General features: G+C 37.9%; 1 protein-coding gene across 4 annotated transcripts in view; it reads right to left on the bottom strand.

Annotated features, from left to right (window-relative positions):
* Nucleotides 1–1,442: 1,442 nt before the first annotated feature.
* The window catches only part of CCSER1 (coiled-coil serine rich protein 1), a 669,891-nt gene continuing 644,137 nt past the window's right edge, over nucleotides 1,443–27,196 (bottom strand). For all 4 annotated transcript variants that reach the window (XM_075149575.1, XM_075149572.1, XM_075149576.1 and 1 more), the window contains one exon: nucleotides 1,443–2,031. In XM_075149575.1, the coding sequence (XP_075005676.1) occupies nucleotides 1,946–2,031 (86 nt within the window). In that variant the 3' untranslated portion in view covers nucleotides 1,443–1,945. The remainder of the gene's footprint in view (nucleotides 2,032–27,196) is intronic.

Genomic DNA, 27,196 nt, shown 5'->3' with positions numbered 1-27,196 from the left:
AGTAGTTAAGCAGATATATTTAACACTAGGTAAAATTTGTATCATTAATTCATTGTATATGCCCTATGTGACTTACCTTTTTAAAATTTACAGCATTTGCTGTGGCTACAGAAGCTTCATTTTTCATTATATGCTACTTCAGTTAAGTCACACTGGTTTATTTCTTTGTGTGAGAATATGCTGCACCCTTCTCTTTCATTATTAATCACCAATTAGAGGGGTGACTTGTCTCAGATCTTCCTCAATTGTACTTAAATGTGCCAGATTATTTATAAACTACTAACTATATGTCCTATCATCAAACAGATTACCTTCCATCAGAGAGGTTGTAAACTAAGTGTCATGTTTAGTATATGCCACATGTTTAGAGTAACTTGACTGAGATGCCTGTTTTCAAGCCCTCTGTAAGGGGAAAACAGGATCTTTTGTTACTGACAAGTCTACACGTTCTATGGTGTGATCAGACGATTTCATATTCCTGTGAGACCAGCATGCTGCACGTCAGGTAGCATTAGAATCATCTCACTTGTGTGAATACGTCAAGACTAGCAAACCCGCTGAGTTGGTATAAACCCGGTTGTTAAGTCCAGATGATACAGTCTACAGAAATTACGATTTACACAGGTAATTTGGACTGGGTAATAAGACAATTTCTCTTATTTTAGTCTTTCACCCATTTTTGGTTTGGGAAGTAAAATGAAATTATATGATGCATTACACAGCACAGAATGTCACGTTGTGTCGTGAGTGATACAGTGCCTGTAAAGCACAAACATCACCACAACTTGACATGGCCTCATAGAACAAAAACACTCAAACAAATGTAGTTAAATAAAGGTGGGGAGAGGGAAGGGAAGGTTGAGGAACAAAGTTGACATCCTCAGTTTTGGACCCAATTACTGACTCAAATACCTGGTAAGCCTCTATGAACCTTGCTGTTAGAGGAAAATCAGCCACTTCCTCTATTTGTGGCATGAGGCATTCATAAAATACATACAGCAGGAAGCGGTAACACACCTCTACAAGTGAGCAAATTTCATTGTATTAAAAACAAAAAAGTGTAAAAAGAGGGTCCTCAAATATTTCTGACTCCTTATTTCCCTAGTCTCTATGAAATTCAAGAGAGTTTACTAATTACTTATCTATTCATTCCTCACATCTACTGTAACAGTAACATTATTAAACACACACAGTATTATTTAAGATCACCTTCTAGAACTTCAGGGAATGATAGTGGCTTATAGAGAAAAAAAAATTAAAAAAAATATATTTAGCCAATATTTAGCAATGCCAGCCAAATGTTCCCATTTATTATACCCATGGTGACTTTTGCATGACAAATCAATCTAGTTATTTAACAATCCAGTTCATCCTTTTGCCACAGTCCAAGATGGGAAAGTATGGAACCTACAGACAACGTCAATTTTTTACTTTATTTTTTTCAGGTGAAAGTAGCAGCAGATGAAAACTGAAGACTGAGCTCTAGGTGAGCTTATGTTCCTCTTTAATCAACTCTCCTTCCAGGGCAAGAATACAAGCACCTTGTTACCCATCTTGTTGACCTAAAGTCTGTAGCTCTGCTGTGTGTAAATTGTGGTGGAGGAAAACATTTTTTCTGCTGTACGTGTGTAAAGAGATGGGTCCCCTTGGAGGCTGTCCGAATCTCCCTGTGAAAGTGGTATGCTGCCGAGGTACAGCAGTTTGGTCTTTTGGTGCTCCTGAGAACATTGTGTAGCTGTCTGCCTTGGATGCTGGCTTTGCTGTACTTGGTGCCGTGGTAGCCAAACCATTCTGGGTGACCTCTGAAGCAAGGGTTTCGTACGTGCCTCTAGTATGCTTGATGACTTCCGCGATCTCCTTCTCTTTTAGGAGGTTGCTCAGACACAAATTAGACAGCTGACAGCTTTTGCTTTCATAGGCGGTTGCTTGGTTGCCTGATGAGTATCTAAAAGGGTCCTCGGTGGGAGTATGTGCTGACTTTCTGTCCCTTGTGCTGAGATTTTGGCTCACCATTCTGTTTGGATATGTAGCCTGGGGAAACAAAACCAAAAAAAAGTATTAGTAATAGAACATAGTAGGAAAACGGCACAGAGTATATAAAACACTCCTCACTACAGATGTACAGCACATGGGGCTGGCAGGTTAAAATGAAAGATGAATCTCAAATGCTGGTAAAACTCCCAAAGCACTGCTAGCATAAAATAGAAGTATTGTTCATTCACGTTTAAGAGAACTAACACTGAAAAATGCTTATTATAGGTAATGATTTGGGCATTTTCTTTAAAAAAATAATTTAAATCAAAGGAGAATAATTTTTTTTCAGAACATAATAAATGGATAAAAAGGATCCATGAATTGTAAACAGATTTTCAAAAGCATTTCACATGATGAAACAACAAGATTTTCATTGCATAGAGTTCAACTCTTAATATTCTCAAATACTTACAAAATGTAAAGAACATCTTTTGTGAGTATCTTCATGCCTCGGTTAAGCTCAGAACATGCTCAATTTTCATTGTCCCTTGAATCTAGGTGTTTTGTTTTGTACTTACAGTTAAATACATGCCAAAATGCTCTGCCAGGGCAGAGCAATAATTTTATTTCAGTTGCCTGGAAAAAATACAATGTAAGAAGGATTCCAGCATGTTAGCAACTTTTGATGCTGTGTGAGCATGCATGCATTTGTATTTGTTTAAATAAGGGGAATTTATCTGTACATGGCAAGCCAGATCACTGCAGATTTCCAGTGTGCACTTAGTGTGATGCTTCATTTTGTCCTCCACCGAACACCTGGCTGGGGAGGAGATGATGGAGTTGTGAGACTTTCTCTCATACATTTAAAAAATATACTCTCAGTGTATAAAGTAAAATAAAGCATTGAGGGGAAAATGCAAATAGAGTCTAAGTAGGATTCTGCCTGTTCCATGACTGACGGTACTAGAGGTGATGCCCGGGAACTCAACTCACAAGGAGATGTGCTTGTGGCTGAGGAATGGCACTAGCCAAGCTGTCAATGTTCAGAAGTCTGGTCCCTAGAGGAACTTGAGCTTTGAGCCTATATGGCTTTGTAAGAAAGCTTCATCTCTTTATATATTGATACAAAATATATATGACACCAATTTGCCCAGTAAGAATTAAATACCTGAAATCTGTATGTGAGTTTCAAAAGTTGTTGACGTAACCTACTTAAACTCTACTGTCCTTTGTCATCTAGTATTATGTGTGCAAAAAAAAAAAAGGGGGGGCTGGTGTTTCATTAGCTTCTCCAGATACATATCCATACAGTGTTTCAAGGAAATCTAACTTACACTGCAATTAGTGCACTTCTGATTTTTTTTTTCTTTTTTTAACTAGTCAGGTTACCGTAACTGCAGTTATGTGAAGAAGGATTCTAATAATGGCATCAATTGTTCTTTATTTTAAAAGCTATTTTGGAATACACATTTGCCCTTGTTTTATCGCTGTCACACTTTCCTGGGTACTGGTTAAAGCACCTAGTTCTGACAGTCATTTGCAACAGAAGTGCAATTTTCTTCCATATAGGTTTTCTGCAACAGAACTCTGAAAGGACATAGTTGCAGCTTCTTGACATTTACATTGCTATATAGGCTCTGACGTTGCAGAACAAAGCTGAGAAAATCAAAAATACTCCCAAGCCTTACAACAATACTTTGCTAAAAATATTTCAGGATGTTTCCATGATTCCATAAGAAACTTGTATGTATTGTTTCAGGACAATGTGTATCACTTCACATGCATTTCTATTTTAAGCAACACAGAAGAATGATATAGTCAATATTCACAGCTTACATCCTTTATTTAGTGCAGGCAGGCTAATGGTCATATTTCTATGCAGATTCATACGCAGGTTTGGATACAAGTATTGCAGTGCATTTTAGGCATCAGAGATGGTATTTTCAAAAATTATTAATACTGGAGTAACATTTTTCCCACTTAATTCAGTGCTGATTGCACCCAGACTCATAAATGGGAGTAGAACACTTCTGGAAAACATCACTTAAGTTTTTATGCCTACAGCACATAGATGTTGAGATTAAATTCAAATTAGTTCCTAGGGAATCATTCCTGGGGAGACCTGTCTGTAAGTTCAATCACTTATTTATTTATTTATTTATTTCTATGCCAGTAAATAAAATCTTTCTACTGGGACAGCAGAGTCAAATTCAATGCCCTCCCAAAAATCCCTGCATTTGTTGAAAGGGAATGTTTCTGGAGTTACCATAGGTCACCCTATGCCCTTTGACAACCTAAAGATTGATATCATAGAACTGAAAGGAACTTTATGATGGGACATCTAGTCTATTCTACACTTCTGGTTAGCATCAGCTTATCCCTATGTTGTTCCTGACATTTTTTTTTTAACCAGCTGTTAAGGACCTTCATCAATGTAATCTGTACAGCCTCCTCAGCTAACCTTTTCCACTACATTACCTTTACTTTTAGGAATGGTCTTCCTAATGTCTAAACTGAATCTTTCTGGCTGCAAGTCTATTCCTTCTATCTCTCTCTACCATGGAAATGAAGAAAGAATTGCTGTTTGATCTTTGAATACCTGTTTATGTCTTTGAAGAATGCTGTCAAGCTATCCCTTAATCTTCTCTGCTCTAGAATAAAAAATATCACATTGATTTTTTCTCATAGGATTCATCTTCTGGACTCTGAGTCATTCACACTTGTTGTCCTGGTTTCGGCTGGGATAGGGTTAAATTTCTTCCTAGTGCTGTGTTTTGGATTTAGTATGAGGAGAATGTTGATAACACACTGATGTTTTCAGTTGTTGCTAAGTGCCCTCCTAGTCCAAGGACAGCTCCCGTGCCTACTGACTGAGCTAGGTACACAAGGTGGGAGGGAACATAATCAGGACAGCCAGCCCAGCTGGCTAATGGGGTATTCCATACCATGTGACGTCATGCTCAGTATATGAAGGGTAGGCGTGATCCAGGAAGTACCGACTGCTACTTGGTTATTGGTCAGCGCGGGTGGTGAGCAATTGCATTGTGCATCACTCATTTTGTATATGCTATCATTATCATTATTATTTTCCCTTTTTCTGTTCTATTAAACTGTCTTTATCTCAACCCACGAGTTTTTCTCACTCTTACCCTTCCGATTCTCTCCCCATCCCACTGGGGGGGCGGGGGGAGTGAGTGAGCGGCTGCGTGGTATTTGGCTGCCTGCGAGGTTAAACCACGACACTTGTCTTCTTTATAGATTCTCTTCAGTAATTCCACATTTTTTCTTGAAGTAGGTGGCCCAAGAGTACAGTACTTAAGGTAATCCCCTACCACTACGAAGCAGAAGCAGCACTATTAATCCTATGAAGGACTTTTTCACCTGCTTATTTTTAATTCACTCCAGTATGAGGTTAGTAATTTTATTTTGCAACAGAATGAAATTGTTCATTCGTGTTCATGTGGTTCACATTAGTTCCAAGATTTTTTTCTACAAAACTATGACTAAGTTGTTCAGCTGATTATTGTCACATAGACATGATTCCTCATTTGCCTCATCATTTTTCCTCTGATCTTTTCTCTAATGTATCAAGAACATTCTGAATTCCAGTTTTATCCATTAACATCCATCCCGCCCAACCTCATGTAAGCTGTGAATTTAATAAGAATATTCTCTAATCCATCATCCAGGTAGTAAATGAATAGTATCAAACACTATAAAACCCTACTTACTATAGCCTTCTGTTTTAACATTGCGCCATTGGTAAGTAATTTCCAAGGACAGTTTTCCAATTTACTCTATATTTGTTTCATTTAGTCTGCATAGTATGTTTATGAAACAGTATAAAAAGCCTTACTAAAAGCAAGAAATCTGACATCTACAGCTTTTCTTCTAGCCAGAAGGCCTGTTACTGTGCTGTTGAATGAAATTAGATTGGTTTGGCAATTGATTTGATTTGTAATCCATGTTGACTCTTGTTCATCTCGTTTTCCTCTATGTGCTTATAGTTTATTTGATTATTTGCTTCAACTTTTTGTCTGAGAATTGAAGTTAAACGAATGGAAAACATTATAATATGTTTAAGATGAATCACAACCTCCCCCCAACACTCACAAAAATATAGACACTGATACGGCACTCTGATCAGTATATATTTGTTTTAATAAAAACACCTCAGAGCGCAGTAAAAAGTCTAGGAATTAAGAACCTTCTTACAGCTGCTATTGAAGAGCCAGCGAAAGCATATAATTTATGTGCTTAATCAGCAACTATCCTTGTTTTTGTCTTCATTCAGTGAGATTTCCCAGTCATAACCAGCATGACATGAGAATAATCGCAGTTTAAACATGTTGCTGCAGACCTTTGTAGCTTTGGCTACAGAGGCCACTTCCAGTGAGAAGCATGACCACTGCAGGTGGTCTTGGATACAAGTTGTCTTATACTCTTAAGCATGGCTTAGCAGTTACTTTTATCTCTTGAAATACAATAAAAAATAAAAACCTGTAGGGAAAAAAATCTTGTGTAACGAGTTATACCAACAAGGTAGGTTTTAAAGTACATAAAGAAGAATCAACTGGTTTTGAAAATGAGAGGTGCAGAAGTATGTTCAAAGCAAGGCATATTGTTGAAACTGGGTACCAGTAAAAGGTACAAGGCATGATTACATGATTTTTTACATTGCTTTTTTAATTTGATCTTGATGAAATGTTCTGTTTTGAATATCTGCCACTGCGCTGTTTCTTTCCTCTTCCTTAGCAAGGTTAAATTTTACATGAAATATTTTCATTTTAGAAAACACTGAGATTGTAGGTCTCCAAAATATTTGCTTCTGGTTGTTGGCCAATGTGGGGAGACAGTGTGTGTGCACATGTATCAATAAATATTTAATAATATATATGGTAAGGGAAGGTCTTAGTTTTGTGAAGCTGTAACTTGCTGAAATTCCCCTTCTATTGAATAATTAAACAAATACCAGGTGGTGACAAATTAAGAGCTAATTTACCTAGATTTTAAAACATCAATAGAAATTTAGAATATGCTATCAGTATTCTAAGACATTGGTTTGACCCTATTTCCGGCAATAAGATACAGGTGGTTAACAAGGAAAGACAGACTCATTCTATCAGGTGCATAGTTAGACATGAAATGAACAGAGATCTTAATAGAAACACTGCCAAAAAGCAATACTATCATTGTTATCTATGACAAATTACTGAAGAATAGCTTCTAATCAGGAAAAGAGAGAACAGTGGTCAGACGGGAGTCAAAATCAACAAGAAACCCTCTCCCTTCCCTCCCCAATAACATTATTCTCCCCCAAAAATATTGTCAATAAAAAGTCCAATGCTGCTTTGAATTTCATGCAAGTTATTTTTTGCTATCATTCAAACACTTTTATAAAAATCACAACATACAAAATTGAAAATAATCGTATACTGTTGTTCATTTGCTGAATTCAGACAGTTTAGCTTGAAGACTGTAGTCCAACCGAGTTTTCTTGCTGGCCCATTTTACAATTATTTAGGATCCTCATGATCTGGTCAGAATAAGAAAAATATCCTAGCATGAAATGCACAAAAGTAAAAACCACACATGCAGCGCCAACAAGAAAAATACTTTGGACAGACTCGAACTTTTCTTTTTAACCTATTTCTCCTTATCTTCCTGTAAATGTTTCATGCAAAATTTTTTGCGGTGGACTTTTAGGTACCAACTGCATTCTATGAGCATTAGACATGAGCGAGCAAAGCCACAATCCCAACGCATCTGTTTGCCAATTTGAAGGCTGAGTCCTTGTCCAAAGCTGAAGGTGGCTGCATGCCAGTCGTGTTCCAGCCTAGCCTAGAGCAGCTGCAGGGCTGCTGTAAACTGCTGCTTGGCAGTGCTCCAAGGAGCCGATCTGCCAGCTGGTGACTGCTGAAGCAAAAATTCCATTCATCTCTTTCCCTTTTATTTTTCAGCAGCTCAGCTAGAACCAACAACTTCTCTGCCCCAGAAATCCCCAAATGCCACCCTACAGTCTGCCTAACTGTGGACCCAGGAAATGGGCTGCAATTAGGATGCAAATGTGGCTCTGAAATTTCTTTCAAAAGTAGCCATTTTAAAGATATGGAAAGGAAAAAAAAAGGCTCCTTTGTTGTTTCAAATATGTCTTAAAGTTGAAGAAAACATCTGGATTTGAATTTCCTGATCAGATTAAACACAAAAGAGTGCATGCTTCCTTGCTTAAGTCTATATCTCAAAAAGAAAAAAAAAAAAAAGAATTTCTATTAAAATCTGATTGGCTGTAAAATTTTGATAGGTTTGTATCCTGATCACCGGTGTTTTAAGGTACACGAATATGAGAAAAATCTAAATATTTCAGGTTCTATTATTCCACACTGGTGCTAAATACATTAAGATTGAACCAAAAATGGGAACTTAATATTCTTAAAATATTTCTTCCATAAATATTTTTGAGGGTTCCTTTTTGTGATTGTCATTCTGGCAACTTTTCCTTATATTAAGAAAAAAAACCCAAACTCCTCAATGACCCACTCTGAAGTAATGAAAACTGACTACACTTACAGAAAGCTCCAGAATGGGACATGTTATTAAAAAAACCTCTGCAGCCCTTCATCACTTTCCATTTTCAAATCTAATGAGTAAAATATGACAAGAGTTAACTGCTGCAGGACATTCAAAAATTGATATTGTTGCTGACTGTCTTGTGATAATGTGCTGATATAAAATGACAGAAAAAGACATGAATTACAAAAACAGCCAAAAAAGGGTGCAGATTTTTAAGATGCCTTTGCCCAGAGGCATCTGGGAGTCTCAGGTGCCTATAATGTAATTCTTCCAAGTAGAGCAACTGTCTTAAATAGATCATTCTGACAGCAGGCATAGTGAATAAAACCAAACAAAATACTCTCTCACCAGTGTACCCAGTGCATCCTGACAACCAACCAACATCAGTGTATTTGAAAAACAAGGTTTTACCACCTCAAAGGATTTTTGCTCTCAGAGGTGTTAACGGAAGTGCACTCTAGAGAGAGTAATTGTTCTGACAGAAACCTGAAGACTTTCTGGATTCCCTCAAGTGTTCTACTGCTTAATTATTTTGTGTTTGCGGGTACATGAGGAATGTAAAAACGTGTTCTCCAATGTAATATTAACTATATAGCCCAGCATAGCTCACTTGGCCCTTGTCAGGTCTTAGCTGGACTGCAGCACTTTCTGCAGAACTGTCTCCATTTGCAGCCTAGCCCAGAATTCATGAAATATAAACCAACATAAAGAAGTCCAGAAACAAAACAATGTGCTATAGCTCTATATTTCTTCGAAGGATGGAAAGGATGAAGCCCTGCATCATGCTTTTGAATTTATATCCCTTCACAGTTCTGACAGTTTATGTAAGTGCAGATCTAATTTACCAAAACACAGGTTAACTCAGTACTTTGGTGTGCCACATCTGTCACTATGTCTGCTCCTTAATTTCTACACCTCCTCACTTTTGTGCTTACCAGCTTGTGATGATCCAAGACAAAGTGTAATTTAGCTGCAGCAGATAATTGTTCTTCATTCAAGTCTCTTAAAAAGCACTCACTCTTATTGATTTCAGTAGCACCTGGACCATGAGAGAGGCTTTTACAACCCAGATCTGCATCTATTGATCAGCTGATGCTGCCTTCTGGCAACATGTGACACATGAAAGAAATAAAGCCCAGTGTGTCAAAATAAGGCATGGACTAGTATCAACAGGTTGTGGGTAAAACCAGCTGCTGATCAATTTGCAAGCTCTGCTGTGATCCGTTACAAAACAAATGCAGTCAACATAAACGAGAAACATTTATCTTTCTGCCTTTCAAACATCTTTACTTACTGAAAGCAAAAATTATGACATGCTAAAATACATGCCTCTTCCCCATGATGCCCTTTTAACCAACAGGCCAGTTGAATACAAGTGAACTATAGTGGTGAGCTAACGTCCTAAAAGGATTTTATGGTAGCAGTGATACAGTGTGATAAGTAACCCACAGAGGGCTTAAATAAGATATTCATCTTCTCACAGCATAGAATTACCCTTGAAAAATTTCACTTATGTAAGTAATAACACACAGTTAAGGCAACAAGGTGTAAAAGGATGGAATGCTGTTTTATTAAATAGAAAGAAAACAGTGAAGAATTTCCCATTAATCTCTAGTAATTTACCATAAATCACTACTCTGCATTCTCAATACTGCATTTCAAGGGTTAACTGGAAGATCTTTCTCATTAGTAAAGCTAATAGAAAATTTTGCATTTTACAGCTGTTTACCATGCCTTCCAAATTAAACATTTGGAACTTTGGAGCTGTTCACCACTGTTAGTCATACTCTCAAAAAATGCTACAAAATTCATTTAGATGATACTGAATACACCTTGTTATACCCTATGGCAAAAATTCTAAACAACTATAAAAATACTAATCAAAATGAAAAGCTACTAAATACTGTGGATCTTTCAATGATATGACTACAGAACAGCAGTACATACTATGTGAGTGTCTACACATAAGGTCCTCTTTTGCATAACTGATGCAAAATGAACTGATAGAAAATGGAGAAGTGGACCCATGGGAACACCAGGGTCACTTCAAAAGACCACAGTTCGTGCAGTGTGAGCAGTGAAGTATGACACAAAGGTCCTGAGGAAACACTAAAGAAGCTTGCTCTGGAATTACAAGCAGGAAAACTGCACAAGTGCTAATTAGCCCTTCTGAAAGAGTGTGCTACTCAGCCGACATTTATTGCGATGCTAACACAGGTGTTCTGGCTTTGCAAGCCAAACTAGTATTTCTGTACAGCACTTGATGTGCCATGTAGACATAATAAGTTGTTCAAAGACCTCCGCCTTGTGCCTTATCTATTTTTTTGATGACCAGCTGCCTGAAAGCTGTGAAGTCCATTTCTAGCCTCAGGCCTGACATGTGATCACCAAAACCTGATTATCATGTCTGTAGATCATCTGAATTAAAACTGACTTGCAGGTGGCAATTACCTTTGACAACTAACTTCTATTATATACATATTCAGGTTTTACCAAGTTTCTAATTATACAGTTTTTAGTTTCCTACTCTAACGTCAGCTAACATGATTTCCTACAGTACCAGAAATTCCATTTGTAAAATTAAATTCATACGACTATGTATTCAGTTAGATAAGATACCAGGATACAGGTGTCTTAGAAGTAGTGGTCTCAGAAAGATTTAAATATGCAATGTTCAATTGTCTACATACTATATAGCTCTATATCTGAGACATAATTTTAGGAAAAGAAAAAAAAAATATAGTGTCCACATTAATTGCTTATAAATTCTCATTTTAAAAGTGGAGGAATCCATTAGACATTATGCTTACAGATGTATTCCTGCTATGTTTAGGGTAAGAATCTTAAGCACTTTGGCATATGAGGCTTTTGCTTTATCAGTTGGACATTTAGGAACTCAAATCTCTATTGTGTCTCTGTATATTTTTATTATCTTACCTTCTATGAAGAAAATAATAATATATACTTATCTTTAAGTTCAAGGCTTTCTTGTCTCACTTTCAATTACTGAATGTCACAAATCAGATTTCTAATAAACGTGTGCCTTCTGAAAAAGGCACTCCTTGCTCCTTCATAAAAAACCACACAAAACCCCAGATGAATTGTACTTAGCCAACATTCACCTTTTTACATTACATTCTTTAACAACAATAAAAAATCCTTCCATTAAACTGAGTTTCATAAATTAGCATCCTTACTTTTGAAAGCAATAGAGGCTGAACTTATAAAAACAGCAGGGGAAATTGCATACATTGGCAAATGATGTTCAGCCACTGTCATGTTAATCAGCAACATTACCCCTCAGCTCAATATACAGTCTGCAAAGGAGAAATCAAAGGACTAACAGAAAGGGCAAATTTTATCCTAATGACAAGAAAAGAAATCCTAATTGCCCTTTAATTGACTTGACTTTTTATTTTTATGACAAGATTACTGAGACCAAGACATCCTTGAAGAGAAAGAGAAAATCGTCTTTTTATTTTAATATATATATGAGGGCACCAGTTTCAGGAATGAAATATCATAGAGTAGCCAGATTTTTTTATCCCTAAAGTAAATTTCCATAATTAAGCCTTTTTTGTGGTTAGACAAAAACATTATAATGTAGAATCACAGAATCATAGAATATTTTGGGTTGGAAGGGACCCTTTAAAGGTCATCTAGTCCAACCCCCTTGCCATGGACAGGGACATCTTCAACTAGATCAGGTTGCTCAGAGCCCCATCCAACCTGACCTTCAATGTTCCCAGGGATGGGGCATCTACCACCTCTCTGGGCAACGTGTTCCAGTGTTTCACCACTATCATTGTAAAAAATTTCTTCCTTATATCTAGTCTAAGTCTCCCCTCTTTTAGTTTAAAACCATTTCCCCTTGTCCTGTGGCAACAGGCCCTGCTAAAATGTTTGCTGCCATCTTTCTTATAAGCCCCCTTTAAATACTGATAGGCCGCAATAAGGTCTCCCCGAAGCCTTCTCTCCTCTAGGCTGAATAACCCCAACTCTCTCAGCCTTTCCTCAAAGGAAAGGTGTTCCATCCCCCTGATCAGTTTTGTGGCCCTCCTCTGGACCCGCTCCAACAGGTCCATGTCTGTCTTGTGCTGAAGGCTTCAGAGTTGGAAGCAGGATTCCAGAGCAGAGGGGCAGAATCACCTCCCTCGACCTGCTGGCCTCACTTCTTTTGATGTAGCCCAGGGCACAGTTGGCCTTCTGGGCTATGAGCGCACATTGCTGGCTCATGTCCAGCTTTTCATTCACCAGTATCCCCAAGTCCTTCTCGGCAGGGCTGCTCTCAATCCCTTCATCCCCCAGCCTGTATTGGTGCCAGGGGTTTCCCTGACCCAGGTGCAGGACCTTGCACTTGGCCTTGTTGAACCTCATGAGGTTCACATGGGCCCACTTCTCAAGCTTGTCCAGGTCCCTCTGGATGGCATCCCATCCCTCAGGCGTACCAGCTGCACCACTTGGCTTGGTGTCATCTGCAAACTTGCTGAGGGTGCACTTGATCCCACTGTCCATGTCACTGATGAAGATATTAAACAGTACCGGTCCCAATACGGACCCTTGAGGGACACCACTCGTCACCGATCTCCATCTGGACATTGAGTCGTTGACCACTACCCTCTGGATGCAACCATCCAACCAATTCCTCACCCACCAGACAGTCCATCCATCAAATCCATATCTCTCCAGTTTAGAGAGAAGGATGTTGTGGGGGACCATATCAAAGGCCTTACAGAGGTCCAGATAGACGACATCGGTAGACCCTTCCCATGTCCACTGATATAGTCACAATCAATCCCTAGCCTTAACTGGTCAGGTTCAGTGTGCTCAACCACATGCAGAAATAGTTTAGACTCCTATGACAGGATGAAGCATTACTATTCCAGAAAGATACTGACTCCCCGCTGTAGGATTCAATCAGAAAAAAAAACTGTATGAACTTTGCACCATAGGACGACGCTCAGTGAATCAGATTTCATTCATAATAGAAAAATTTCCCTTAAAATATTTCCTTTAAAGATCTTACTACCTATGATGGCTATAAATCTATGTTGAGCGAATCATTCCATGTCTAGTTTTTTTTACGTATTGACAATCTTAGGAATAGGGAAAGAACAAATAGGATTCTCTTGGAGTAGGGAATAACTCCACTTTTTTTTTCTTTTTTTTTTTTCTGTTAAACCAAGGACCCAAGAATGTATTGGCTTTGTCAGTATGTAATTGGTGCATATAAATTCTGTTCTCTGATTTCTACCTATCAATATCAAATATATTTACAGTAAGAAAATCCCGTCAGGGAGAGGAAGCCCCTCACAGCTAAGAGGTATAAGTAGTTGTAGAGGAAATGTGACCACTATAAGGAATCCATACAACTGGTTTACAGGAAAGAGATATTGCTCTAATAAAACAGTTAGCGATTGTAGCTGAATGACATAATTTCCCTCATGTTCTAAAAAAATCCAGAAACCTACCTCCTATCATTTCAAAATTGTGTATAGCTAGCGGTGATAGAAAATTTCCCCTACTGTGTAATTTCAAACAAACCAAGTTTCACATAGGTAAAGACAGCCCATCAGATCAGTATATAAAATAACCTCTTCCCGCCTATGCCAGTGGCTTACACAAAATAAGAAAAATATTTCGTAGCATCTTTACTGTACCTCTATAAGGGTCCATTCAGTTCAGCTCTCTCTAAAGCAGCTAGTGTGGCATGGTGTTCATTACAAGATATACTACTTAGTGTTCAGGAAAGTCAACTCTAACAAGGTAAAACTATTTCATATATTTCATGTATTTTGAGGCCAGCAAAAACTGTTATAATCATCTTGTCTGACCTTCTCTGCAGTAGAAGCCATAGATTTCTCTTGGTGAAATCATGTAATCCAAAAAAGGGGGTAGAATTAAAGCATAACTTAACAATGCAATCCAGGTCCTTACTGGAAATGTTGCTATATTCTGGTAACAAATCTGAAATTAGTATTTGAACAAAAGAAATTAAGCAATATCTGCTGACAAAACTGCTGCTAAAATATGCTAGGAAATAAAGTGTCTCTAAAGAGCAGAGGGGTCTAGTGTCTAAGACATTTAAGAATAGGCAATTCTTGGAGAAAGTGCTGGTTGGGTTTGGAGTTATCCCTGTCAGGAGAAAGTTTTGGTAAGTAGTTATATGTAAGATTTGAAGGTCCTATTCTCTTTTCTAAATGATTATACAGGATGCATGACCATGAAGAACCCACTGCAGTCTGCAAAATAACAAAGAACCCAACACTTGACAAAAACCTTGTAGTACCAAGATGATGTTACTTGGAAAAATAACCTTCCTTTCCATCTTACTTCCCTGGAAACATGCAAACAATTAATGCATTCAAAATATTCAGCATATCAGCTACTTATCTCCTTCAGCAAAACTATATTACACAAACTTAGCAAAGGAAAAAAAAACAAAAGGAAACAAACACATAAATAACCACCTGCTGCAATTTCTTATTTTGCCTTTCCTTCTAGGAGAACCAACATCAAAAATTTTGGCAAAAACGCTGAAATACCTTTATTGGTTTCTGCTTCTCAATTCATTTGCCTAGCCTAACAAAGGTTAGCAAGATTATATTTCATATTATACCTCCAACTTTCTGTAATAATGCACATAGGGAGGCATTTACCTACTGCTTGTTGCAGCATATCCTTTCTCTGTAAATGTAAAAGTTTACATTTTCTTTTCTTTACAGCCCATACTGTGGGTCTCTCACTTGAAAAAAGTAATAGAAGATGATTTGCTCACTTGGGTTTATAGGCTTTTCAGCTGTAAATTAATGTAGTATTGCTGACTTACCAGTTGCTGCATAATAGTTGCTAAAATGGTTGAGAGTTTTAGGCTTCTTGTGGCATAAACATCAGTTCAACCCTTAACCTCTGCTGTTTGCCATCTTATTTCATTAAGCACCATTTTAATGGAACTCCTAAATTCTGAAAGGTTTAAGTGAAATCATGGTCCCATTGAATCCACTAGCAAAACTTCCACTGGCTTTATTGTGCTGTCTTGATCAGGAATGAACTTAAGCAAGTGCCTGAAGGCTATTTATTACTATCTAAATTAGGGACCAGTGTGGTTTTGTCTTGTCTCAGCAGCATATACTGTTGTGATGGCAGCCTTTTATCCCTCCCTCCTGCCAAATTAAGGGTTAAAGTTACTTTGAATAACTCATAACCAAAGTAATTTGTTCAAATACACTGTTTTGCAAAAAGGCAGATTTTTAATACATTTTAAGAAAAAAAAAGAGAGGAAAAAAAAAGAAAAAAAAAGAAAAAAAAAGAGAAAAAAGATAAATATTTCTTCTAATTAGCAGTCTTAAAAGATTAATATCTGTTTGGTTAGAGCTATATATCAAAGACATTTTAGAAATACAAGGTATTCCCCAGGGATCAATACTGAGTTCAGTCCTGTTTAACATCTTCATTCATGATCTGGATGATGGGGCAGAGTGCATCCTCAGCAAGTCTGCAGATGACCACAAAACTGGGAGGAGTGGCTGATAGGCCAGAAGGTCATGCTGCCTTCTCGACAGGCTGGAGAAATGGGCCAACAGGAACCTCATGAAGTTCAACAAGGGGAAGTGCAAAGCCCTGCACCTGAGGAATAACAACCTTATGCACCAGTACACGCTGGGGGCCAACTGGTTGGAAAGCAGCTTGGCAAAAAAGCACCTGGGGGTCCTGGTGGACACCAGGTTGAACATGAGCCAGCCATGATCTCTTGCTGCAAAGAAGGCAAATGGTATCCTCGGGCGCATTAGACAAAGTATTGCCAGCAAGATGGGGGGGGGATCCTTCCCCTTTATTCAGTGCTGGTGAGGCCACCCCTGGAGTACTGTGTCCAGTACTGGGCTCCTCAGTACAAGTGAGATATGGACATACTGAAGAAAGTTCAACGAAGACCCCCAAGAACGATTAAGGGACTGAAGCATCTCTCCTATAAAGAAAGGCTAAGAGAGCTGGGACTGTTCAGCTTGGAAAAGAGAAGGCTCAGGGGGATCTCATCGACGTGTATAAATACCAGAAGCGAGGGTGCAAAGAGGAAGGAGCCAGGCTCTTTTCAGGATCAGAGGCAATGGGCACAAACTGAACATCAGGAAACACTTTTTCACTGTAAAGGTGACTGAGCACTGGCACAGGTTGCCCAGGGAGGTTTTGGAGTCTCCATCCTTGGAAAAGCCGTCAAAAGCCATCTGGACATGGTCCTGGGCAACTGGCGCTACGTGGCCCTGCTTGAGCAGGGGGTTTGGACAAGATGACCTGCCAACCTCAACCACTCTGTGATTATGTGAAGGTATTTGCTAGTCTGAAATCAGATTAAGAACACAGGTGAGAAGCAAAAGTCTGAACAGGATAGGGTTTAGGAAGTTATGTACACATAAAGCCTGCAACTCACAGTCTACTTTCTCTTTTTATTTACACCCTATCACCAGGGCTGAGGCTATGAAGTCTGTTGACCCAGTGCATTGGTCCTAAATAAGACCAGAAGAGTTTACAGCTAAATCTGGCAAGGAACACAAATTTTTCCAGGAGGTGAGTTCTTTGACCAGCTTAAGCATTGGCTTGCAGCCATGCCACTCCAGCAACAAAGAGCTCTCAAGCCACTCTCAAGAGGAGAGATCTCTGACTGACCATCAGACTTTCTTCTGTAAGCTCAAATCCTCATGAAGCTGAACTCCTCCATTTTGTAGCATTATTAGCGTTGCAAACGTTCTTAGTGTTTTCCCCCATCAGCCAAAACAGCACTGTTTTAAAGCCATGATTTATCTATAAAGAATCCATTTAATGTAATCCACAGGTAACGAACCTGCCTATTGGTTGAGAGGGCCCAACACTTAAACTGGCTAAAAATTTAGCCAATGTAGCTAAAAAGGTACCACGCTTAAAATTCACAAAAACCCTAGAAGCAGGATAACAAAACTTTGCACATAGACAACAAAGCTGTCTAAGGCAACATACCAGACACTCCAATTCACTGTACACTGAAAGATAAAAGACAGGCAATGTTTGAAATTCATGAAGGAGGACAATGTGTGTGCACACACCCTGGGGATTGATAAAAGATAGCATCACATTTGACTGACATCCACCAACTCATAAAAGCCTATAAAGCACACACAAACAACTCCTCAGAATATCCCAACAACACACCCAAAGTAGGCTATATAGGCTATGTTTACAACGCATCCTAGGTGATCATTATTTAGGAGGAGATATCTTAAAAGCTGCTCACCTCACTTCTGGATTTCTGCCTCTCAGTCATTGGTAAATCTCTCCCCTCACTTTCATAAACCTTGCAGGAAACAGGGAATACTGTTATAATTCAGGGCACATATCACTCTGCTGGCTCCAGGCATCCAGCTAGTGCATGTCATGTACCTTTCAGTCTCTCAAACACAATCTCTGTTGTGATCTGGAAGATGCTTAGGCACTAGTTTGGCAGTTCTTTGCTCTGGTCCCAAAGCAAAAGCCTTCCTCAGCTGTGGAAATAAAGATTAAGCAGGGTGTCCTGAAGTAAAAATAAGTATACTGACGCCATTCATGCCTATATTGCTAGGTGTGCTGAAAAAGCACCCTTGCCTCATTAGGAATATCAAGCAGAAATTTTGAAAACCCCAATTCACAAACATTTCCATATCAACCAGGAGTAAAAATGATGAATCAAGTGTTTCTTGGGCACTGGAGCACAACTGAGCATATTTGTCCTAACATATATCTAAATTTACTGCTGCCAGGATAGTCCCAAGATTACATTTCCCTGCAACTGGCTGAGCAATTGCATGCAGAGCCACTAGTAACCTCAGGAAGACTGGCAAACTGTAGGACACCCACCAACTGCTACCTGCCACATGCAATAAGCAGCACAAAGCCATCCCATCAGAGCAGTCTCAACAGTTCACCTCCCCAGGCCTAACAGGTTAACGGCTGGCTTGTGGCTTTTCATGTAGGAATAATCACACACTTCTCAGCAGACGAACTCTCGTGCTGATATGCTGCCTGCATAGCGCTAGGGAAGGAAACCAAATGCAGAAGCTCTACACCAAACCTGATTACCCCAACCCTGCAACACAGCCCTTTATTTTTTTTTATCACAATCAGTTGTTTCCTAGTGCACAGTATGTTGCTGCTTTGAGAAAATGCAGGCTCAAGAAACATCTCTGTTTCATCTTTCTCTTCCTTGTCCTTCTCTTTTTCCGCTTGCTCTTTTTTCTGCAGGTGCAGCTACAAGGAAGAGGAACTTACGGCAGTTGCCAAAACTTTTGGCAGATGCCAAAAATCAATTTGTTGAACAGTCACAGCGACAATATGTCGAATAATGCCAACAGAAAGCGTTGAATATGCCTGAGTGCCAGGCTGCAGTGCAGAGAACTTCTTCCGCCCTGAGAAAAGAATTCGAACGCTGGTGCCAGAAGAGGATGAGATTAATAAAGCGGGAGTCATACTCTTTCTGCCAGTTTGACCTGTGACGTGGCACTCCGCGATTCCCTTTCCATGAACTATCCTGCCTTAGAAAGTGGGAAACGCATGGCTGCTTGAAATTCTTTCACGAGATGCAGTGATACATGGAGTAAATTGTGTTGCAAAAAAAAGCTCCGACTGACTCCTTTGCAAACTGGTTTTGAATTGACCGCTTTTCAGACTTTTCAGACGACTTCCCTTTAAATGCAGAAAAGCGTGTGATAGAAAATAAATAGGAAGCGGCTGCTATGTGGAAAGAAAAGAACTCTCCTTTTAGTACCTGAAGATGAATGTTGAAAGTGTACATGAATACCAAGCTTTATATGGGAACAAAAATATGTCACATGCCCATGCAAAAATGAAACTGCTTTTAAGTAGCAAAAATGTAGGTTCTCCTTTCTCTTCAGAAATTATATAATTGAAAAATAGTCCACACTTAACACCTTTCATTTCAAAACAGAGCACCATTGCTTTGAAATCTTAATAGTGATTTAACAAAATTTATGCTGTAAGTTCAACACACATTCTTACTAGAATCTGTAACCAGAATGTCTCATTATAAGTTCTCATTAATATTAAACCACATCCTCCTGAAAGCCCTGATAAGGGCATCTAATATTTCTTTTTTTTTTTTTTTACCTGATAACAGTCACTAAGCTTTGTTTTAATAGGACTTAAATCTTACAATATCACCTTAAAATAAGATCAAGCAGACTTGTATGTCCACATAAAGGAAAATAAAATTAAAAATTATACCTACAGTACAAACATAGAAACTTTGCTCTATATTTGGTATGTATTTACACAGAAAAAAATATTAATGATTGTTATTTAAGATCTTATTTAATGAAAATATTTCTACTTCCTTCCATGGAGCTTTTAATATTAAATAGTTTTCAAAAAGCGTTGCCTATAATAAATCTCACAAATACAGAGAAGGAAAGAACTTGCATAGATATCAAAAAGCAGAAAGGAAAAACAAAAAACAACAGTGAAAAAAATAATGAATTCCTCATCCACAGGAAGTGTAAGAATAGGTCAGGTCAGACTAAATCCATGTGTATGTGTGCACATATTTGGGCTTATATCTATGGCATCATCAAAATATAGATGTCCCCATATGAAACCTATGGAGTGCACAGGTAATATTCCCGTAATGATGCTAAAAATGCTGACATGATGTACTGGCTGAATTTGACCATTTTTGATTTATATAGCCAGTGTAGACATGAAGTAAAAAGCACACTAAATCTAACTAGTCCATAATGCCATAAACAATACCTATTATCCTTTATTTCATTCTCTTGGGGGAAAAAAAATATGGTAATTTGCTAAGCCATTTTCACTTCATTCTTAACATTTATGGTTATTACTAGTAGAAACAACAACAGCTTGACTTTTTAGCATGCAAAATGCTAGATCAGAAAAAGACATATAAAAGAAAAATATGTGCTACCCTCCATTTGTACTGTGTCAGCAAAGCCTTTAACTAGGTATTCTTAGTAGAGTTTGCTAATTATAGGTGATTTCCAGTTCTTACAAATTACCAGGGGAAGACAAGGAAATGAGGTATGAGAATAAGATAATTTATAGGGGTGTGGCATTAAAAAAAAATAATGTCCCTATCTTGCCAATGTTTTGCATGTGAATTATAGCAAATGCACAGTATTACAAAGCCTATTTAAGAAATGCCCCATATTTAACAGCTGCGTCTCTATTCAGATCGTATATTGCTATGTTTAACTGCGGTCGTTATTGTTTCCTTCTCAAACATGAGGCAATAGGATGTCTACATTGTATGGAATCACCTCAAGCTCATACTAAAAAGCAGGGTATAACATCCACAGAGCATTATTTAAACTTCTACCCTGGGGGCTCGGGGTTCTCTGCAGAATATTTCTCTTGGGAACCACATTTTTGAAAACAATATCAAATAAAGTGTCCATTGCTACAGTAGCCAATACGGGGCACAACCCCATGTGCGCAAAACTTACCCCACTATGTTAAGTTTTGTACCTTTGTCATCTTTACTGTTTAACTTTGAGTAAATGTTTCTTGCTGCTTCGGGGGGGTGGCCTCACTCCCATCCACCTCTGTCTGCTAATCCCCTTGTGCCAGTGTCAGGGTTCGAGTGGCTACGCAGTGAATTAGATAAGGAAGCTGGCGTGGCTGAAAACTACGTCTTTCAAATCTCTCTATATGTGGAAAGTTATTTTTCAACCAGAGCATGATCAAGTGATTGAGCTCACCATGTGGTTATACAAATGCTTTTTATTCACACAAGGAAAGCAGCCAGAACAATCAGCCAAACAGGAAGAGGGAGACCAAGAGCTCTTTTTTTTTTTAATGAGAGGAAGCAATGTGGCAAGTGAAAGTGGGTTATGAAAAACAGTTTGGTGGGGATCCATCTTCTCCTCCGGATCCCCAGAGAATCCAGAGCTCTGCTGCCAGATGCACAGTACTACTTTTATTGCGCTGTGATGCTAGCAAATGCACCATTGGCACTTGGTCCTGAAGGGAAGCAAGACTCCTGAAGACACAGGGGATTATAAAGCTCTGGTGGGAATGGAACACACCCATCTCCAGTGCCAGAGTTGTCCCTGTGCATAACTACAACCTTCATACTCCTAGTGCAACACCACTGCCACCTCCCTCCAGCCTGCCTGGCTACTGGATTTGCTGCGTTCATCTCCGAGACTTTTGTTCCTAGTTCTGGTTTGTCAAGGTGTGGAAGCAGCTGCAAGTACTGGCTAAACTTTCTCTTATACGTGACATCAGTGGGAGTTACCAACTTTGGAATTTCACAGGGTCACCATCTAACTATTAATTTTGCTGTTAAAGAACTTCTCATTCACTACTTCGCTATGAAAAAGCCATAAATATTCAGCTATCTTAGATCCTACTAGGCCATTAAATGAAAGCCATCACCATAGTAAATTTTCTTGTCTTCAAATAAATAATGACAAAAAACCAATCAAAACCTAAAATATATAAACAGCCCTTCATTATTCTTTCTAGCATATAAATTATTAATAAACACATTGCATTGAAATAAACACATTTGCATGGGGTTTGCATGGGTTCTACATCATCTCAACACACTAATTGGTCAATTGACTTCCACTCTGAAATCAGATTTGTTCAAAGACAGAGATTAGGATATTGTTCTGTTGGGTGTTTTTTTTAAAAATATTACCTGCAAAAGTGTAATCTTCTTATATTTTTCAGGTTTTAAAAAGAAAATGTAAAGATAAAATTTATTACTGAATTTGAGAGATAAAGCGATTCAGTAAATGCTGCTATGAAAACCTACTGGGTCATAGGAGGATGTAAAACATTCTTATCCATATTACGGAAGTGTCAGTTGCAAGGATGATATCAGGAATAAAGTATTGAAGGGTCTCATCTTTCAGCAGTTCAGCTTTGATAATTTTTTCCATTTGAATTTTCCCTCATTTTAACTTCTCCACTCATACAATGACTACTCCCCTTGTATGATCACTTCACAAATATTAAAGAATTATTCTTATGACAATCAAGGGAGAAAAAGAAGAATTATCAGCTTATAGGCATATGACAGACAGAGGATTGATGATGTCCTAATTTTACACAAGGATCTTTGGACCCCAGGATTGACTTAGGATTTCTGGATTCTAGTCCAGAAGATCATGGTTCTCACCCCTTCGCTCCCTGTAAAAGATATCTGCTTTTACACAGAGCCAATAAAAGGTTCATCATTTGTCTTTACAAAAAAGATAATGAAATTATTAATGCACTCTCGTACTGCAACACCGGAATTCCATCTGTTCTGATTTGGTAGGCATTTGCCTATTTTTAAAATAAGCAGAGTGACAGAGTCTTTATCAGATTATTATTTATCACCTTTAATGTTATTCTCAGACACACTATTCAATATAAGACAAATAAATCAGCATCACTTCTATGTCCTGTTACATATATTGAAAAATGCTTTTCCAAAAATTTTACAACTTTGAATTACTTCAGTAGTTCTCTTGAGAGTGAAGATACTAGGTTTTTTGCTTATCCACATTGCTCACAATCAAGTGATGTAATGGCCCAGACAAAGCCTTTTTCATAATTACACCTTTCTTTTCTTTACAGATTTCTGGGAGGAGATCTTGAATTTAGACAAATGATTGCAGATGGTGATATAAAGCTGCACAGAAGATAAATGGTAGCTGTGGCTTTCAGGTGAAACTCTCTATTTTATACAGAGCCCTTGTAAGGTCTGCAAAACATTTTATACCTGAAAATAGAACTTAGCTAGGATTTAAGTCTTTTGTATACACTTGTGCTAGCTGCTTACAAAGAGCAGTTACTCAGTGGATCTATTTCTGTAGTCAAGCATATACCTACATGACTCTTACTGAAGGTTTGGGGCTTTAAGGAATACACTTAAATGGCTTTTTTGGTTGGGCTTCCCCCCCCCCACCAGCACTTTCTGATATCTTTCGAGTAATGGGAAATATAAGAGCTGCCAACTTCCAGAAGTATCAAGTGAGAATTTATTGTCTCTGGCTTTTTAGATAGCATGTCAGATAATTTAGAAGGAAGAAATTCTTTTTCTTCTTCATTATATATAGTGAAATGTATATGTTCAGATTTTAGAGGCAGATATTTTTATCAGAGTATATTTTAAGGCAGATCATTACGTACACAATCACAGTTTTTGAGCTTTTAAGCAAGGATGCAAAGCAGAAATCCTCGTTCACCTCCCACATTCTCCATTATGATGGGGGAAGTTGCCACAATACAAGAATCTTTTGCTCCTCATTTTTACTTCAGGTCTCTGAACTCTGCACAAAAGGCAGAGGAATGGTTTCCTGAGGCTGTTAAGAACAATTGTATAAGGTATATGTATTCCATACATATATCCTTACATCCATAGCACCTATTGTTTTCAAAACAATCCTACGGGCTTATTTTAATGCCACATGTTTAAGCTATGAGTTTTCTGCTAACTTTCTTTGAGACCTAAATTAAAGCCCGCTGAAGTCAGTGTATACCTCCAGCAGTGGTCTGAGCAGAGTTGTTAAAAACATCTTTAATCCTACTTCAAATTTCTGGTTGTCTTTGCCTTCCCCCTTTTTTTCCCTTTCTCTTTTTTTCTTCCCCCCCCCCTCTTTCTTTTAATGATTCATATAAATTCATAGCTACTTTTACTGTCTCCTTATTCATTCAGGATTGCTCTCCTGTCTGAAATGGGTAACTTCTACCCTTCCTCCCCAGCATTGCTAACTATCACATATATTAACTTTAAAAAATATGTAGAAAGGATCTGATTTATATTTCCAGGTACAGTTATATAAAATTCTTAAGCTGCTTCTTAGGCTTCAGTTCGCCCTTAAATAATATAATTCAGCAGTTTCTTACCAAGGAATTTACAAATTGACCCACTAACTTTAGAGAGCTCTGAATTAGGCTCTTAGTAATTGGGATTTATTTCTGAATTTTTTAGTGTGTAGGGAGTTCCAGAGCACATTAGGTCCCTGCTGGAAAGAAGGCTCCTTAATACTATATTACTATATTAGACATTTTAAAAGAGAAGCTTATATTGCTACTCCGATCCTGAGTGATATATCCCAAGTAAGACTGAGTGCTTACTTGGAAATAACCAAAATATCATTCCTCCTTTCAAATTAAGCTCCAATATTTTTGCCAAAATATACCATTATCATGTGGCAGGACAGCAGGCTGAATTTCAATGGAAATAATATCCCCACTAAAATTCATTACATAAAAGTAGAAAAACCTCAAAAGATTTCTCTAATGATTGAGGTTTGAGTTTTGTTAAAGTTTTTAGTAATTCTTAAAAAACGTCTGGAGGAATTATAAAGGACCTTTTGCAATTTCAGCAAGTGTGTGTAACTCCAGTTGACCCTTTTTGAAAGGGAGATCATGGTATTTAGTCTTTTGAAAAGTCCCAGTAAAATTTAATGATGTAGTATTTAAATTCAGTTTGAAAACTAAGTCCTAGGGAGTCTTTAAGTAAACAGGGTTTTTCATGTTATTATTTCCTGTTGTTGTTTTAATAAAAATAAAAAAAGGAGGCTAATTAATTTTTAACAGAAAGCCATTTCATTTTTCTTAACTTTATTCATGAAGCTGTTTGTTCACATTCTAGCTAATTCAGTCCTCATTGAAACAAATGGGAAAAACTTAATTTGGTTTCACTGAGCTTTGGGTCAGGACCCCAGTGGGTTGCTGTAATTCTGTGGTCTTTGTTTCTTCCTTCCCTTCATCACAGACTGCAGTGGAACAGGAAAAGATTGTGTATAACGTAGCGCCGCACAATCATCTATTGTACTCTCAATATAAATTTGGGATCGTCATTTCACTGAAAATTGTCGCAGTTCTCTAATTTTACAGCACATGGCAGACAGTTTGCTATGTTTTATACGGAAAAAAATAGTTTCATAAAAAAGAGGTGAAATCTTTGGGATGCAATGCAGGGGGTTTTGGTATATCATTATGTCTTTAAAATTAGACATCTCTAGATATTTCAGATCTTAAAACTCTTGTTTGTTCTACAAAGGTAGGGATACCTACCCACCTCAGAGGTTCTGTTAAAGCTAGAAAGTGTTGGAGTGACCATGGGTCGGAGTGGGAGCGCGTTCCCTGAGTAATGAGGAGTCCCAATGTGGGTATGGTCATTCTCCTTTATTTCAAGATATTGTGCTACTTTTATAAGCTAGCCACACTAACACGCGCATCTACGAATCCTCTATTGGTTTACAGTCAGCAAGCACACGAATCTTAGCATACACAGATTGGTCAAAAGCAGGTGTCCACGCGAACGCTTCCTGCGCCTGCATTCCGTTACATAATCTACTGATATTTACATTCCTCAGCCTGTTTTTCCTACTCTACTATCACTTCAGAGACTCTAAAACTACAATTGCTCTTTAGCAGCCTTATACTATTACTAACAAATCCTCAGTGCTTGGAATGTTCATAGGGTGATTTTTATTTAATAAAAATCCCTCCACAAGAAAGAACTGCCTGTCCTAGGGCTGCAACTATTTGATGTCTGAGTAATGACAATCCTAGCCACTGACATTCTTTGTCACATTACAGGGGATGGGGAGTTGTTTAGATTGCTGTGGTTTATCACCAGCTCCCTGTGGTCAACATTCTTTCTTACAGCCAAGAATCAAAATCCACTCTTTTCCCTCTTGAAGACATGAAATTCATTAGCATTAAAATCGACAACTGATTTAAAGCAAGAAATTTGGCTCTTTGAAACTGCTCAGAGTACAAAATGCTGGAAAGAGTAACAAAATATGGGAAAAAGGAAAAATGTAGACTAACAACTCAAATGTGGTAGCAGTCCCAATACAAACTGCAGAACCATACGATATAAGTCATTTTTTGAAGTATATTAAAAATGTCATCAAATTGTTTTATGAAATACTAATTCAGTTAACATTATACCATACATCACATTATAGATAATACTTTAAGCTCCATTTCTGAAACAGTTATGGAATATTTTCAGCCCATTTCTTTCTGAGCAAGTGCACAAAGTGTCTCATTCTGTTGATAAGACTGTTGTACAGCAGCGTAGTCAACAGTCCACGAAAAAAACCAACGTGGATTTTAATGGCAGAGTTTGTATAAAATTTTACTGTGTTTTAAACAGTAAAGCTGCAAACCTATCATCTTGTGGGAGTCAAAATTAAATCTAGATCCAAACTTGTTCAAAACTGAGAGCTTTGAGCCCATATATCACTCCTAATATTAATTATGAAAAGCAACATTCAAATTTCCAGTTTAACATTATGGTTCAAATTTGCCAGGGGAAAGATTGAAATGCAACCTCTGTATTTTCAAGGGAACACTAAGACAGATTATATCTTACAGCAACTTATGTTGCTATTTTCTTAATTTTGTTCAGTCAAGCAGTAATGAGAAACATATTGTAATTCTTATGACCAATCAATATTCTGTAATGATCTCGTCCAGAAAACCTCACAAGAAGAAACAGAAGTCCCAGTTAGCTTACGCTGTATAATAAAATGGTCAATTTAAGTAATGCACGCTATTTTCCATTTTCATCTTATAATAATGCATTACTAACAAAGCATTAGTAAAGATTACATTACATTGCATTCTGCAATTTAATTAGGGAACATTCATCTCT

This window comes from Calonectris borealis, chromosome 4, assembly GCF_964195595.1.
Source record: "Calonectris borealis chromosome 4, bCalBor7.hap1.2, whole genome shotgun sequence".
NCBI lineage: Eukaryota > Metazoa > Chordata > Aves > Procellariiformes > Procellariidae > Calonectris > Calonectris borealis.
Note: the sequence above shows the minus strand (reverse complement) of the source record. Positions and strands in the feature narration are given on the sequence as shown.